Raw genomic sequence first — 17,166 nt, 5'->3', positions numbered from 1 at the left:
AGTGCAGAGCAGGATTATGCAGGGAGGAGGGGTTAAAGCAACTTATTTCACCAGCTTCTCCGTGTACTTTGTGACACCTGTTAAAATAGAAACCAAGTCTCCATCTGTGTGTCAGCTGGGTGCAGCCGTTGAGTACCTACTGTCTGCCAGCTACAAACAGAATTCATAGTTTCCCGTGCCCCTCACATAACCACAGTCTGAAGGGGGGCTGCTTGGGAGCCCACCTTTGGCACTTGGGGATTTTGATGCCGGCTGAAGTTTGGGAACCAGTCACACATACAACCAAGGTTGCCTCGATCCAGCCTGCTGCTTGGTTTTTTTTTTTTTTTTCCTCCCCGCGAGACTGAGTCTTGCTCTATTGCCCAGGCTGGAGTGCAGTGGCACAATCTTGGCTCACTGCAATCTCCACCTCCCGGGTTCAAGTGATTCTACTGCCTCAAGCCTCCCGGGTAGCTGGGATTACAGGTGCCCGCTACCATGCCTGGCTAATTTTTGTATTTTTAGTAGAGATGGGATTTCATCATGTTGCCCAGGCTAGTCTGGAACTCCTGATCTCGTGATCTCCCTGCCTTGGCCTCCCAAAGTGCTGGGATTCTAGGCGTGAGCCACCGCGCCTGGCCTGCTGCCTTGTTTTATACCGCCCATGAACTAAGAATGGTTTTATATTTTTAAATGGCTGGGGAAAAGAGGAAGGATATTTCATGGTAAATGAGAGTTATATGAAATTCATATTTCAGCATCCATAAATAAAGTTTTATTGGAACACAGCCTCACTCATTTGTTTACATGTTGTCTGTCTGTGACTGCTTTCTGGTTATAGCAGAGCTGAGTAGTTGTGACAGACTGTGTGGCCACAAAGATTAAAATATCTACTATATGGCTCTTTACAGAAAACGTTTGCCAACCACTGACTCAGGGAAAGAGGAAATACCATAGGAAAGAAAATATCTGCGTAGAAAAATCATATTTCAAAATTAATAGACAAAATGGGTAAACTTCATATTCAAAAAACCAGAAGGAATAGTGTTAGATTCTGGATTAAGATGAAAGCATATCGATTATATAGGCGTTTAGGTAAGATTTTCACAGAGATTGTGATCCTGTGCCCTTGGTAAGTTGACTAACTCTATGCTTCTTTTCATAGGCTGGTTAAACTCATGGACCTGATACTTTTCTCTTGAGAATCAAACCAGCCCAAAAGAAAAATGGCATTTGTTGCAACACAGGGGGCCACGGTGGTTGACCAGACCACTTTGATGAAAAAGTACCTTCAGTTCGTGGCAGCTCTCACAGATGTGAATACACGTGAGTTGATCCTTTTTGTCATTAAGAAATGCATAAACAAGGCCGGACATGGTGGCTTACATCTGTAATCCCAACACTTTGGGAGGCCGAGGCAGGTGGATCACCTGAGGTCAGGAGTTTGAGACTAGCCTGGCCAACGTGGTAAAACCTGTCTCTACGAAAGTACAAAAATTAGCCGGGCGTGGTGGCTCACGCCTGTAGTCCCAGCTACTCGGGAGGCTGAGGCAGGAGAATCACTTGAACCCTGGAGGCAGAGGTTGCAGTGAGCCGAGATCACGCCACTGCCCTCCAGCCTGGGTGACAGAGCGAGATTCTCTCTCAAAAAGAAAGAAAGAAATGCATAAATACGACACATCCATCTCAGCTCCAATGTTGTGCACTTTAAGATTAATTGTAACATTAACTTTTATTCTCGTTTTCCTTTTCTCTACCTTGTAGAGAAGCAAAGTGATGAGTAATACTGGCTGGAGCCCCAAAGAGGCACATGTGTGTATGTTTGTGTGTATGTATATGCTTGTCAGTGCATGCGTGTGTATGTCTGAGAGTACAAATGTGTGCGACTGGTTGTAGGGAACTAGCTATGTGCCTTCTATTAGGCCATGACAGTCAAACTGATAAGATCTGATTGCTTCTCTTAAATTACTAAATCCAAGTTTTGCATTAACATAATTTCCTTAACATAATTTCAATTACCTGATGCTTGTATTGCCATTTACAGCTGATGAAACGAAGTTGAAAATGATGCAAGAAGTTAGTGAAAATTTTGAGGTATGAGCATTATATTTTGTATTTTTCATTTTGAGGTAAATACTGTCATGTACTTTCCTGTTCCTGCTTTGTCAGTCTTTTTACTAGCAACTCAAAGATCATTGTCTTTGTTCAAGTAATTTATTATATTTCAAAACTGACATTTGAAACTTTGTACACAGTGTTTTCCATCTGCACGCTAATGATAGCGAACCCCACACTATGTTGAGGGTTGTCAGTTTTGTTTTGGTTGTTTTAACAACATTGTTTCATTTTAAAATATGATAGCTCTTATAGGCTACCATGCCTGTTGGGATGTACTCAGATTATTCTTGTGTTTAGTTTCTTTCTTTTTTGATTTTTGTTTGAGATGGAGTTTCGCTCTTGTCGCCCAGGCTGGGGTGCAGTGGCGTGATCTTGGCTCCCTGCAACCTCTGCCTTCCAGGTTCAAGCGATTCTCCTGACTCAGCCTCAAGAGTAGCTGAGATTATAGTGCCTGCCACCACGCCCAGGTAATATTTGTATTTTTAGTAGAGACGGGGTTTCGCCATGTTGGTCAGGCTGGCCTTGAACTCCTGACCACAGGTGATCTACCTGCCTCAACCTCTCAAGGTGCTGGCATTGCAGGCATCAGCCATCTCACCTAGCTTGTTTATTGTCTTCTTTGAGGCGGAGTCTGACTCTGTCATCCAGGCTGGAGTGCAGTGACGTGATCTTGGCTCACTGCAACCTCCGCCTCCCGGGTTCAAGTGATTCTCCTGCCTTAGCCTCCCAAGTAGTTGGGATTACAGGTGTGCACCACCATGCCCGGCTGATTTTTGCATTTTTAGTAGAGACGGGGTTTCACCATGTCGGCCAGGCTGGCCTTGAGCTCCTGACCTCAGGTGATCCACCTGCCTTGGCCTCCCAAAGTGCTGGGATTACAGGCATGAGCCACTGTGCGTGGCCGAGATGCACTCAGATTTATGTTGTAAATTTGTTGTGTTCAGGTAATTTGATGGTATATTCCTATGCAATGAGATCTGGATGTCATTTCTGGTTCTGCTAATTAGAACATCTGTGACCTTGATCAAGAAAGAACTTTCTCTCTTGTGGACCACATATCCTACAATTTTATATGTACTGCGTGTCCCTCAGACACTTTTCATTTTTCTTCAGTCTTTTTTCTTTTTGTCCTTTACATTGGATAATTTCTGTTGATCTTCTGAGAATTTTTTTGTTATCTCCAACCTGCTGGATTTTTCTTAGAATTTCAGTTTATGTTTTGTATTTTTAAAAATTTTAGCTATTGTGCTTTCAGTTCTAGAATTTCCATTTGGTTCTTTATAGATTTCGTTTATCTGCAGATTCCCCATCTTCATTTATTAAGACCATACTCTTCTTTTATGTTTTGAACATACTTACTGTATGAGGGCTGTTTTAAAGTCTTCATGTATTAAAGCCAACATTTGGGCTATATGAAGGTCAATTTCTATTGGCTGTGGGCCTCGTTATCCTGTTTCCTTGTCTAGTAATTTATATATTTATATATTTTGAGACAAGGTCTTACCGTCACCCAGTCTGGAGTGCAGTGGTACCATTTCGGCTCAGAGCAACCTCAACCTCCTGGGCTTGGGTGAGCCTGCCACCTCAGCCTCTTGAGTAGCTGGGACTACAGGCATGCACTACCATACCTGGCTAATTTTTGTATATTTCGTAGAGATGAGGTTTCACCATGTTGCCCAGTCTGGTCTCAAACTCCTGCCTCAGCCTCCCAAAGTGCTGGAATTACAGATGTGAGCCACTGTTCCCAACCATCTAGTAATTTTTTTACTGTACAGTGGACATTACATGTGAGACATCGTAGGGAGTCTAGATCCTGTTATCTCCCTCTGAAGAATGTCAGTGTTTTGTCGTAGTAGGCAGTTCAGTTACCAGCTGATCCCACTGAATTTGCATAGGATTGGTTTTATGCTTTGGGGAGGATCTGTGGATGGCCCAAGGTCTTTCCCAGGTCTCTAACTTGGTGGGATTCAACCTTCAAATTCTGCCTTTGGATCTCATCAGAGGCTGATTTTAGGCTTTGTTGGGGTTGGTCTAGAATAGGCCATGTTCTAGGACATGGTCTAGCTGGATGTGTGAGGTCTGGGATGTTATTAAGATGTTAAGTAGGTCTTTGCACTCCGGCTAGGCTTGAAATCCAGCATTCTCTAGCATTACTAGATGTATGGTATCTTCATTCATCTTGCAATTTTTTTTTTTTTTTTAAGATAGGGTCTCCCTCTGTCGCCCAGGCTGGAGTAGAGTGGTGTGGTCACAGCTCACTGCAGTCTCAACTACCTGGGCCCACCTCAGCCTCTGGAGTAGCTGGGACCACAGGTGTGCACCACCACGACCCACTAATTTTTGTATTTTTAGTAGAGATGGGGTTTCGCCATGTTGCCTAGGCTGGTCACGAACTCCTGACCTCAGGCGATCCGCCCACCTCGGCCTCCCAAAGTGCTAAGATTACAAACATGAGCCACCACGCCCGGCCACATCTCTCAGTCTTGAAGCAAGTACACTGTGGTGAGCTTCAGGCAGTGTCACCCTATGTGTGTGCAGTCCAGCCCTCAGCTGGCTTCACTGGAGGCCTGCTCTGTGGTTTGCTTTTCTCTGGTGCTATGGCCTCCAGATTCCAGCCACTTTAGCTCTCCTGAACACTAAGGATTTTACTCCTCAGCTCAGCAGGCCGTGACCCCTGCTTGGACCCAGCTTGCTGAACCCCAGTTGGAAAATCGTACCTAGGCAGAGAACCATGGTGGTCATGGGGCTCAGCATGTGAATTTCCCTTCTCCTGGGAGTCTACTCTGGTATTGCCCCTAATCCAACACCTGAAAAAAGTTATCTTGTATTTTGCCCAACTCTTTGGTTCACCTGGGTACCAGTTAGTCTCATAGACAGATGAGAAAGTCACTTTTGTTACTTATTTTTTTCACATCAGATGGGTAATGTGCTGACATCATAACAAGATTTAAGGGAGGCACGTCTCACACATAAGCATGAAACCCCAATCATCATGCTTACAAACTACAAAAGGATCATGTTTCCGATTTTTATTGTTTATTTGATTAAAAAAAATTTTAAGAGACAGGGTCTTGCCGTACAGTGGTGCAGTCACAGCTCACTGCAGCCTTGAACTCCTGGGCTCAGGTGGTCCTCCTGAGTAGGTGGGACTACAGGTGTCAGACACTATGCTTGGCTAATTTTTCATTCTTTCTCGCTATGTTGCCCAGTCTGGTCGAACTCTGGGCTCAAGCGAACCTCCTGCTTCGGCTTCCCAATGTGCTGGTATTATAGGTGTAACCCACTGCGCCCAGCCAACGTTTCTTTTTTAAAATGTGAGGATAATAATCTAAGAACAATAGAGAAAATGTTCCCTAGCTTCCATAAGGTTTTTTGTATTAACAAACGTTAAATATATGCTGGTGGGGTTGAATCAAATACCCTACTATCTGTACTAATGGATAGTATCTTAGCTTTTTTTTAATAGACATTTTCAAGGACTTGTTGCCTTGAGCTGAGCTAGAAAAAAACCTTGAGATATTTAGAGATCTAGCTAAAGAGCTTTCTCTTCTGCCCAAGCTGCTAAAACAAGCTGTTTAAAAAATACATATATATATATATATATATATATATATATATAAAAAGGTGAGAGGCAGAAGAGGATATGCCTGCATTCCGCATTTTGTTGGAAGAACTGATCTGAGAGAACCATAGTCCTGGCAGGTTTGTCGGAGAGGCTGAAATGGGCAGTCTGTGAACCCGCAGGAACAAGCCCTTGAGTCAGGGCTCCGAGCGTAGACATAGGGCTGTCTGAATTAAATATCTGTAAATATCTGACCCTCTTGAGGTTCTGAGACTTTATTCTCCTTTTTAGGATTTGCAGTTATCAGGTTACCTCCTTCCTGGCTTTTGGTCTCAGATGCATTGATTAACAACTAGAAGTTAGTGGGGCAAGTCTGGGTGTGGTGGTTGACGCCTGTAATCCCAGCCCTTTGGGAGGCTGAGGCAGGTGGATCACTTGAGGCCAGGAGTTCGAGACCAACCTGGCCCACATGATGAAACCCTGTCTCTACTCCAAATACAAAAATCTAGCCGAGCATGGTGGCACATGCCTGGCCTGTAGTCCCAGCTACTCGGAAGCCTGAGGCAGAGAATCACTTGAACCTGGGAGGCAGAGGTTGCAGTGAGCGGAGATCATGCCACTGCACTTCAGCCTGGGCAACAGAGCGAGACACTGTTTCAAAATATTACATACATATAATATTATATATATAGATATGTAATCTACATATATATATATCTCTCTGTATCTGCGAGGCAGTACAGTTAGGGCTTTTCCAAGTAATGACTTTTGCAGTCTGTGTATCAACATTTACCTTAAATGAAATTCAGATGACTGAATTCTTCAGAGAATTAAATACTAGAATGACCATCAAGAAGCAGTTCTTGGCGGGGCACAGTGGCTCACGGCTGTAATCCCAGCACTTTGGGAGGCCGAGTCGGGTGGATTACGAGGTTGGGAGATCGAGACCATCCTGGCTAATATGGTGAAACCCCATCTCTACTCAAAATACAAAAAATCAGCCGAGCGCAGTGGCAGGCGCCTGTAGTCCCAGCTTCTCGGGAGGCTGAGACAGGAGAATGGTGTGAACCCAGGAGGCGGAGCTTGCAGTGAGCCGAGATGGTGCCACTGCGCTCCGGCTTGGGCGACAGAGTGAGACTCTGTCTCAAAAAAAAAGAAAAAAAAGAAGCAGTTCTCTAAATTACTACCACCCCAGAATAATGTTTAAATGAGGTGAGTGAAATTTTAAAAACTCCCAGTGATTTCAGGAGTCTTACAGCTTCATTATTAAATGGGCCATCTTTCAAGACAAACCTTCAGGTTAGGAATCACATGAACAATTTATCTGGATCAAAAACCTGGTGGCTGAGTTGAGATACTTGCAGAATAACCAGGCAGCTTGTTGAATAAATCTTTTTTTAATTATAAAAATGTTTTTTAGAGACAGGGTCTTGCTATGGAGTATAGTACCTATTCACAGGTGCCATCCTAGCATACCACAACATTGAACTCCTGGGCTCAGATGATCTTCCTGCTTCAGCTCCCGAGTAGCAGGGACTACAGGCGGGCACCACCATGCCCAGCTTGAATGAATTGTTTTAACTGGAGAAATTCTTTTCTTTTTTAGACACGGTCTTGCTATATTGCCCCAGCTGGTCTTGAACTCCTGGGCCCAAGCGATAGTCCCACCTTGTCCTCCTAAATAAAGTGCTAGGATTACAGGCATGAGTCACTGTGCCCAGCCTTATTGGAGAAATTTGAAATGCAGATATTTGAAAGCTGTGTAATCATTAGTTAATATGGACTTACATGCAAATATGTTTGACTTCTTGATAACCTGGCAGTTAGTTCAGTGTTCCAGCATGAATCTTCTCCCTCTTTTTCTTGAATACTTGATTGTGGGTGTTTCATCAAAAGTCTTAACTTTTAGGGACGAAAGGTGCCAAACACAGTTCTTCTGCCCGACACATTCACTGTCTGCTTGGAGAGAAGCTATTTGGTTTCTGCACAGCTCCTGGGGCCACCTCCCATACAGTGTTCTGTGTGAGTGGAGGCCCCAGAAATCTGCACCAAGTTGGCCCAGGAGACAGGTGCTTAGGTGTGTTAGCCGGGTGTGGTGGTGGGCTCTGTAATCCCAGCTACTCCGGAGGCTGAGGCAGGAGAATCACTTGAACCTGGGAGGCGGAGGTTGCAGTGAGCCGAGATGGTGCCATTGTACTCCAGCCTGGCAAAAAGAGTGAAACTCCGTCTCAAAACAAAACAAAACAAAACAAAAAAACCCACAGTGGTTTTCTTTCCTTGCTCCATACTGCTTTCTGATTTTTGACTGTTTCACTGTCCTTCCTTTACAGACCCCTCTTCTGAAATTGCGTAATATGATAGACAACTCCAGATCTTTCTCTTTAGCCCCACATTTAACCGCCCAGGTGTCTGTTCTCACCAGCTTGTCAGACTCCTGATAGTAAAAGTTGAACTCTAGGCCGGGCGCGGTGGCTCACGCCTGTAATCCCAGCACTTTGGGAGACCGAGGTGGGCAGATCACCTGAGGTCAGGAGATTGAGACCATCCTGGCTAACCCGGTGAAACCCCATCTCTACCAAAAATACAAAAAATTAGCGGGGTGTGGTGGCAGGTGCCTGTGGTCCCAGCTACTCGGGAGGCTAAGGCAGGAGAATGGCGTGAACCCGGGAGGCGGAGCTTGCAGTGAACTGAGATCATGCCACTGCACTCGAGCCTGGGCAACAGAGGGAGACTGTCTCAAAAAAATAAATAAATAAATAAAGTTGAACTCCAGTCCAGGTGTGGTAGCTCATGCCTGTAATTCCAGCACTTTGGGAGGACAGGGCAGATGGATCACCTGAGATCAGGAGTTCGAGACCAGCCTGACCAACATGGTGAAAACCCTATCTCCACTTAAAAAAAAACAAAAAACCGTTAGCCAGGTGTGGTGGCGCATGCCTATAGTCCCAGCTACTCGAGAGACTGAGGCAGGAGAATTGCTTGGATCCTGGAGTCAGAGATTGCAGCGAGCCAAGCTCACACCACTGTACTCCAGCCTGGGCGACAGAGTGAGACTGTCTCAAAAAAACCTTAGAAGTTGAACTCCTTTCTTTTCTGTTTCCTTCTCCAAGATGCTGAACTCTATTTATGCCTTTTACACTCGTGCTTTCTCTTGATTTTGTGCCTTTGCATATGCTTTTCTTAGAATCTTCTTTTCTGCCTTTTCACGGGTAACTCCTACTTGCCTTTCAAGTTTTAGTGTTAAGTGTCACGTCTTCAGGAAGGTGTCCTCCACCCTTGGTTACATTTAGTAAATGATGTCTCACAGTTATATGTTCCCTTAGTTGTTGGCACAACCCCCCTCATGGTTCTGTATCCTTAGTCTTTTTGTTTGATACCTGTCTTACTTCTGCTGCTGCCTCCCCCGTCTCTGATGGCATGAATATTATGTGTTCTGTTCATTATTTTATCCCTTTTGAGTACATGATAAGAGTTCAGTAAATATTTGTTGAATGAATAAGTGAAGCATTAAACAAGAAAAAGAATTTGGGTGTTAGATATATACTTGATTTGAATCCACTTCCAAAACTTTACCTTTTTTTTTTTGATATGAGGTCTTGCTATATTGCCCAGGCTGGCCTGGAATTCCTGGGCTCCAGTGATCCTCCCACTTCAGCCTCCTGAGTAGCTGGGACTACAGACCAGCCAGTGTGCCTATTTTCAAAACTTAACCTCTTAGATTCTCTTTCCTTATCTGTGAAATGGAGATAATACCTATCTTAGAGATAATACCCATCTCAGACTAAATGAGAAAGACTAAAAGGCACACAACACAGTATCTGACACATAAGTGCTCTGTAAATAACAGCACAACACTTTCCCGTAGGCAGTGTTAGAAACTTCATAAACTTTGCATATATTAACTCATGCAATCTTCACAATAGTCCTGTAAGGAAGGCGGGAAATAATATCCTCAGAGAGTTTAGGTAACTGTCCAAAGTTTCTACTTCCTAAGTGAGATCCAGAAACTGCCCTAGTATCTTCACGTTATAGTTTTATTTCCTATTCTCCTTTTTTTATTTTTTATTTTTTTTTAAATAGAGATGGGATCTCATACTGTTGCCCAGGTTGGAGTGCAGTGGCACCATCATAGCTCACTGCTGCCTTGAACTCCCAGTCTGAGGTGATCCTTTTACTTCAGCCCTCTGAGTAGCTAAGACCACAGCACAGGCACGTGCCACAATGCCCAGCTTTTTTTTTTTTTTTTTTTTTTTTTTGAGACGGAGTCTCGCTCTGTCACCCAGGCTGGAGTGCAGTGGCCGGATCTCAGCTCACTGCAAGCTCCGTCTCCCGGGTTTACGCCATTCTCCTGCCTCAGCCTCCGGAGTAGCTGGGACTACAGGCGCCCGCCACCTCGCCCGGCTAGTTTTTTTTTTGTATTTTTTAGTAGAGACGGGGTTTCATCATGTTAGCCAGGATGGTCTTGATCTCCTGACCTCATGATCCACCCGCCTCGGCCTCCCAAAGTGCCGGGATTACAGGCTTGAGCCACCGCGCCCGGCCAATGCCCAGCTTTTAAAAAAATTTTTTTTGTAGAGATAGAGTCTTGCTGTGTTGGCCAGGCTGGTCTTGAACTTCTGGGCTCAAGCGATCCTCCTGCCTCGGCCTCCCAAAGTGGTGGGATTACAAGCATGAGCTACAGTGCCCAGCCCTTCCTATTCTCCTTTTAAAATCAGTACTAGCATCAATAATGGATTAGATTAGATTATAATGTAATTAGTATACATCTAATTAGTACATAGTGAATATACATCTAACTAATATGTTAGTTTGCTCAGTCTCTTCATTTTCCAGATCAAGAAACTGAGATGTAGAAGCTAAATAACTTCGCAGAGGTTTCATACTTACATTGTGGCAAAGCCAAGCTAGAATGGGTTCCAGGTTCAGCATTTCCCAAAGCATTGATATTTCTAATTTTAATAGTAAAAGTTAGCATTTGGTTCTCCTGAATTGGGTTTCAGAAATACAACCATCCTAATTTAAAATTATGTTATTACTAAATAATACAATAGCACCAATTTGCTTTTGGCTAAAATGTTTTATTTTCCTTTGCAGTTAGTATATTGAGTGAATTTGAAATGAAGATATGTACACATAACTGAATGGGGTCTTCTTTTATTTTTGCACAATTAGAATGTCACGTCATCTCCTCAGTATTCTACATTCCTAGAACATATCATCCCTCGATTCCTTACATTTCTTCAAGATGGAGAAGTTCAGTTTCTTCAGGAGAAACCAGCACAGGTAATGTAAAAAAATACCACTGAGAAGACAAGGGTGCTCTGGGATTGTGACCAGTTACGAATTAACTCAGAAAATTTTCGGTTCCACTTAAAAATGAAAGAGGTTTTATCACATATGGCTAACTTTGTTCAAGACCGCTGCCTCCTCAGTTACATGTCTTGGTTTGATTTTTGTCTGGGACATCTCTTACAATTTATATTATTCACATTTGCCAACTGATGCCGTATGTGTGTACACTGTTTGTTACAGACCAGTGCAAAAGTATACAGAAGAAGAAATGACCCCTCCCATACCTGTTGCCCAACTCCAATCTTGTTATCTTATTAATGTCATTTCTTTTTTTTTTTTAAAGACAAAGTCTCACTCTGACACCCAGGCTGGAGTGCAGTGGTGCCATCACAGCTCACTGCAGCCTTGACTTCCTGGGCTCAGGTGATCCTCCCACCTCAGTGTGCCCAGTAGCTGGGACTACTGGTGTGTGCCACAATGCCTGGCTAATTTTAAAAAATTTTTCTGTAGAGAATGGGTGTCTTGCTCTGTTGCCCAGGCTGGTCTTGAACTCCTGAGCTTGATAGGTCCTCCTTCCTCAGCCTCCCAAAACTCTGGTATTACAGGTGTGAGCCACTGCGCCTAGCCTAATGTCAGTTCTTATAGCTCATGGTCAATTTTGTTTTATCCACACACCCCCAACACACTGTTTGTACCTCCCTGCCTTGATCATTTAGAAATAGTCCCATTATATATATATACACACACACACACGTGTGTGTATATATATGTATATATATATGTGTGTGTATATGTATATACATATATATATATATATATTTTTTTTTTTTTTGAGACAAAGTCTCGCTCTGTCACCCAGGCTGGAGTGCAGTGGCACGAACTCAGCTCACTGCAACCTCTGCCTCCCAGGTTCAAACAATTCTCCTGCATCAGCCTCCCAAGCAGCTGGGATTACAGGCACACACCACCATGCCCGGCTAATTTTTGTATTTTAGTAGAGACTATGTTGGCCAGGCTGGTCTCGAACTCCTGACCTCAGGTGATCCGCCCACCTCGGCCTCCCAAAGTCTTGAGATTACAGGCGTGAGCCACTGCACCCGGCCTACCACTTTTTCTATAAATATTTCAGCAAGTAGTTCTTAAAAATAACTTTTAAAAAACATTCCCATAACACCAGCTTCTTAGTAAATAAAGCGTTTTTATAGCATACCAGTGCAAGAGCTTATGTATTTGAGCTTTTAGTTGTCAGCTCCACAGACAGAATCACAGAAGCTTAGCACAGCTCATAATGTAACTAGTCCTTGGGCCCAAGGTGGTTGGTGATAGCATTATGGAAGCTAACGCTAGATGGTAAGGGGAGATCCCAAACTACATTCAGTTTGTGTTTTGCTCTTTTATCTTCAATGGACTCCATGTTCGTACACCAGTGTCCGTCTGTTGGACTTACTGATAAGCCATGGAAGAGGAGAAATCGGCTTAAAACTCTTAGATTAAGAGTCGGTACAGAGTTGTAGAAATACTGAAAATGATCATCTGCAGTACTTACTTTGGGTTACATTTAAGTAGTTTCTAGGACTGTTTCAAAAATTGGGTCCCTCTTGTAGGATGGTGGTTTGTTGCTAGTGCTGGGTGTAAACAGCTGTGTGACACTTGCAGAGTGTAAGATAATTAATTTGGAACCCTTGGAAGTATTTTTATCCTTACATTTATTTATTTTTTCTTGCCAGCAACTGCGGAAGCTAGTACTTGAAATAATTCATAGGATACCAACCAATGAACATCTTCGTCCTCACACAAAAAATGTTTTGTCTGTGATGTTTCGCTTTTTAGAGGTAACTTTTGAAAATTCATTCTTGTCGTATAGCCATATGTAAAACTTTCACTGATTTTTCTTATGGTAAATTTCACCATTATACAACTGTTTTATCTTTTGCCCAAATTCCAAGTCACAGGAGTAAAACGTTTTCTTAATGTCCCTTTTCCCCCATTTCCTCCACTCAGAAAGTTTACTTAATTGAAAATCATCGAGTTAACTGAGGAATTAGCTAGACATAGTGGTATCTTTGAAACGGTTGTGGACGGTGAGCTGGGTGTGGGCCCACAGACGCCCAGTGAGTGGCTCACTTGCATTGTTCTTTCTGTGTGTATCTCCAGTGCGGCGCATTACACCTAGTAGATGCTCGTAAAGAGTATCTGACATCCTTAGGGCGAATCCATCTGGCAAACAAAAAATTGTTTTCTTGCTTCTCTTAGTCTTTTTTTTTTTTTGAGATAAAGTCTCGCTGTGTCGCTCAGCCTGGAGTCAGTGGTGTGATCTTCGCTCACTGTATCCTCCGCCTCCTGGGTTCAGGGTAGCTGGGATTACAGGCCCGTGCCACCACGCCCAGCTGATTTTTGTATTTTCAGTAGAGACGGGGTTTCGCCATGTTGGTCAGGCTTGTCTTGAACTCCTGACCTTGTGATCCACCTGCTTTGGCCTCCCAAAGTGCTCAGATTACAGGCGTGAGCCACCTCGCCCTCTTAGTCTTGATGCAGTTAGATTTCAGTCGTGTTTCTGGTCCCCTTGGAAAGTTGAGCTTGGATTCAGTCTTGGCTGGGACGCTTTGTTGCTGTGTCATGCCAGCCACATTGCTTAACCCCTGAGATTTCGCTCCCTCACAGGTCAGATGTAGATGGAACCCCGTCCTCACGGAGCATTTGTAAGGTGCTTAGCCCAGGGTCCAGTCCATGGTACTTGCCCATTAATTCTTTACTGGTCTTTTCACAATATTGTCCAACACGGAAAGTGTCATTTGGGCCAGGAAGTCCTTAGCTCCTGGTGCCACTTGCCATGAAGGCCGGTGAAGCCCCTGTCCAGGTTACTCATGCAGAGCTGGCTGGTGGGATTCCCTTCTTGTGGCGCACAAAGCTTTCTGTCTGGAACAACTGTGTTCTGTGAGCTGGTAAATTTTCAGCAAATCCAGTAGAAGCTGGTTGATGGATAGTGTGTGTGCAGAAACTGCTTAGAAAATTAGCCTTTAAAGCGAGTCTTCAGAAGTATAACTTTCTTTAAATGCTTTTTTTTTTTTAGACGGAAAATGAAGAAAATGTTCTTATTTGTCTAAGAATAATTATCGAGCTACACAAACAGTTCAGGCCACCGATCACACAAGAAGTGAGTTGTTTAAAATCCTGATAGCATTTATAAAGTGTGTCAGCATGTTCCTTATGTGAAATTTTTTGTGCTCTCAAAGTTGACTGAACACATGCTGTTTTCAATTGTAGAAATATAGCCTAAGTTTGGGGCAGTTCTTTATGAATTTAACATTGACTTAAAAAAATATATTTATTAATACTTTGCTAAATTGGTTCCGTAGTTGAAATGTATTAAATGACCAAACTGACAGGTTATTTGGGCTGTTCTGGTATTTATGCGTATGATGTACAAGTCATTTTATGTTGTACAGGGATTAAGATATGGGCGCTGAAGCCAGAGCCGGGTTTGAATCTCACCTCTGCAATTCAGTAGCTGTGTGACACTGGTTAAGTTTGTAACCTTTTGGAGATTTTTCTGTAAAATGACTTCCTTAAAAGGTAGTTTGAGGAATTAGGCATAAAATTTAAAGTTCTTAGCAGAGTGATTGGCATTTACCTATACAGTAAGCAGCAAGTATACATTTACCATAATTATATCTTCTCTGACGATAACCTAAGTGCCTGTTACAGATGATTTAATATAGAAATTAAATTACTTATTAAAATTAAAAATTATTTATTGAATTAAATTACTTAAAATAGAAATTAAAAGCATAAAGATGAAATAGGATTCCTGCCATCTCAAGAACAGGATTTTATATCTTGGTGATTTTCTTTTCTTTTTCTTTTTTTTTTTTTTTTTTTGAGATGAGTCTTCCTCTGTTGCTCAGGCTAGAGTGCAGTGGCGCAATCTCGGCTCACTGCAACCTCTGCCTCCCGGATTCGAGCGATTCTCCTGTCTCAGCCTCCCCGAGTAGCTGGGACTACAGGCTCATGCCACCACACCCAGCTAATTTTTGTGTGTGTATTTTTAGTAGAGATGGGGTTTCACCATGTTGCCTGGCTGGTCTGTAACTCCTGACCTCATGTGATCCACCCACCTCAGCCTCCCAAAGTGCTGGGATTACAGGCATGAACTGCTGCGCCCGGCCTTTTCTTTCCTTTTTCTCACCTTAATGTGTTTGTATATTTTCTGCATAGTTGTGGTAATACTGTATATAACATCGTATAGCTTGATCACTTCATGTTAAGTGTAAGCATTTTCACAGTCATAAAAAATTCTGTATACAATTAAAAAAAATTTTTTTGTAGAGACAGGGTCTATGTTGCCCAGGCTGGTCTAAAACTCCTGGCCTCAAGTGATCCTCTAGTCTCAGCCTCCCAAAGTGTCAGGATTGTAGGCATGAGCCATGTGCCTAGCCACAATTATTTTTTAATGGGTACAGAGTATTCTTTCTTATGGGTGTCCTTATTTCTGGATATTGAAGGTATTTCACACTTCTTATTTTAATGGTTATTGTGGAATACCTTTGTTTATGGTTCAAATTATTTCATAGACTAGCTTTGTAGGAGAATTACCAAGGCAGAAGCATTGAAGTTTTAATGCTCCTGTGTTAAACTGATTTCTAGAAAGGTTTCAGTAGTTTATGGTCCCACAGTATGAGAATCTGTCTCTCATTCCATCCTGTCAAGCATTGTGTATTACGATTTTTTGAAAGGCAAAAACTGGCATTTATTTTAATTTTCAACTCTGTGCTCTTCCTGAATCAGAAACTTGTTTTCTGTTTATCAGTACTTTATGTTTACTTATTTTTTGTTTGTTTGTTCACATCCATTGCCTATTTGTATCTTCAGCCCACCATTTTCCTTACCTCTCTTAGGAGTTCTCATGTATAGGTATTTTCTGTTTATGAATATCTTCCTGTAATGAAACTGTCTGCTTTTTTTAGATTCATCATTTTCTGGATTTCGTAAAACAGATTTACAAGGAGCTTCCAAAAGTAGTGGTATGTTTTCACTTTGGTTTTAATTAGTTACATTTGTTTATACTTCCTTATTCCAAAAAGTCTTTAGAACATTTGGGTTGGAGAAATAGTGTTTGGGGAGGGGATACTATTTTAGAATGGGGAATGTTTAGTGATGGTTAAAAGCTAGGTTGATAAGTCAGCCTTTCAAAAAAATAGCTTTTTTAGTTTCTCTGTTTCACGTAAGTACTTTTTTTGTACATAAAGGCAATATATTTTTATTGTAGAAATTTTGGAAAAAAACTTTTCATAATTCATTTACTTGTAAGCAACCATTGACATGGAGATTTTGCTTTTGTTTTTCACTTTGTGCATTTTAACGACGGTTGAATTTATAGGCTTGAAGACTTTTTGGGGAGGTGGTGTATATTTTTAGTGTTTTTTAAAAATTTTACTAACATTTTTTTCGATCTCATTAACTCTTACAAGCAGTGCCACAACATACAGGTTTGTGGAGTAGAAAAGGAAAATCTCCTCATCTCCTTCCCGCTTATTAGAAGTAAACACTCTTGCCAGAAGAACAGCTTCTTCCAGACTCTTCTGGGAATCATAATTCTTTTTTTTTTTTTTTTTGGCAGGGGATGCGGGGAGACTGGGTCTCTGCCCAGGCTGGAGTAGAGTGGCGCGATCTCTGCTCACTGCAGCCTCCACCTTCTGAGTTCAAGCAGTTCTCCTGCCTCAGCCTCCCAAGTAGCTGGAATTACAGGCATGCAGCACTCCACCCAGCTAGTTTTGTAGTTTTAGTAGAGACGGGGTGTGAGTGGATAACCTGATGCTGGGAGTTCGAGACCAGCCTGGCCAACATGGTGAAAAACCCAGTCTCTACTAAAAATACAAAAATTAGCCAGGCATGGTGGTGCGTGCCAGGGATCCCAACTACTTGGGAGGCTGAGGCGGGAGAATTGCTTGAACCTGGGAGGCGGAAGTTGCAGTGAGCCAAGATTGTACCACTGCACTCCAGCCTGGGCGACAGAGTGAGACTCTGTCTCGAGAAAAAAAAAAAAAAAGTCCTGTGTTTTGTTTGTTCACTCTTTGATCTCTATTTAGAGAGTGAAAAGTTAATCAGTGGGGACTGCCAGCTCATAGTTTCTTCCCAAGAGGGATGGAGTGCCTTCTTTCCTACCTCACTGTGGTAGGAATGTGATATGGTTTGTATTCAATCATTTATTAGCCAGG

At 42.7% G+C, this 17,166-nt stretch overlaps 1 protein-coding gene and 1 non-coding gene across 2 annotated transcripts in view; one reads left to right on the top strand and one right to left on the bottom strand.

Moving 5' to 3' along the window:
• Window positions 1–17,166, top strand: part of TRRAP (transformation/transcription domain associated protein) — a 140,703-nt gene that overhangs the window by 1,346 nt on the left and 122,191 nt on the right. Inside the window, exons 2-7 of the mRNA XM_025379374.1 lie at window positions 1,145–1,305; window positions 2,024–2,073; window positions 10,832–10,942; window positions 12,679–12,783; window positions 14,022–14,105; window positions 15,916–15,972. Of these exons, the coding sequence (XP_025235159.1) occupies window positions 1,206–1,305; window positions 2,024–2,073; window positions 10,832–10,942; window positions 12,679–12,783; window positions 14,022–14,105; window positions 15,916–15,972 (507 nt within the window). The 5' untranslated portion in view covers window positions 1,145–1,205. The remainder of the gene's footprint in view (window positions 1–1,144; window positions 1,306–2,023; window positions 2,074–10,831; window positions 10,943–12,678; window positions 12,784–14,021; window positions 14,106–15,915; window positions 15,973–17,166) is intronic.
• LOC112621962 lies at window positions 5,009–5,112 on the bottom strand. Its single transcript, XR_003118880.1, has one exon. It is a non-coding gene; the product is annotated as a small nucleolar RNA U13 (small nucleolar RNA).

Source organism: Theropithecus gelada, chromosome 3 (genome assembly GCF_003255815.1).
Source record: "Theropithecus gelada isolate Dixy chromosome 3, Tgel_1.0, whole genome shotgun sequence".
Lineage (NCBI taxonomy): Eukaryota > Metazoa > Chordata > Mammalia > Primates > Cercopithecidae > Theropithecus > Theropithecus gelada.
This window is presented reverse-complemented; position numbering and strand designations above follow the sequence as displayed.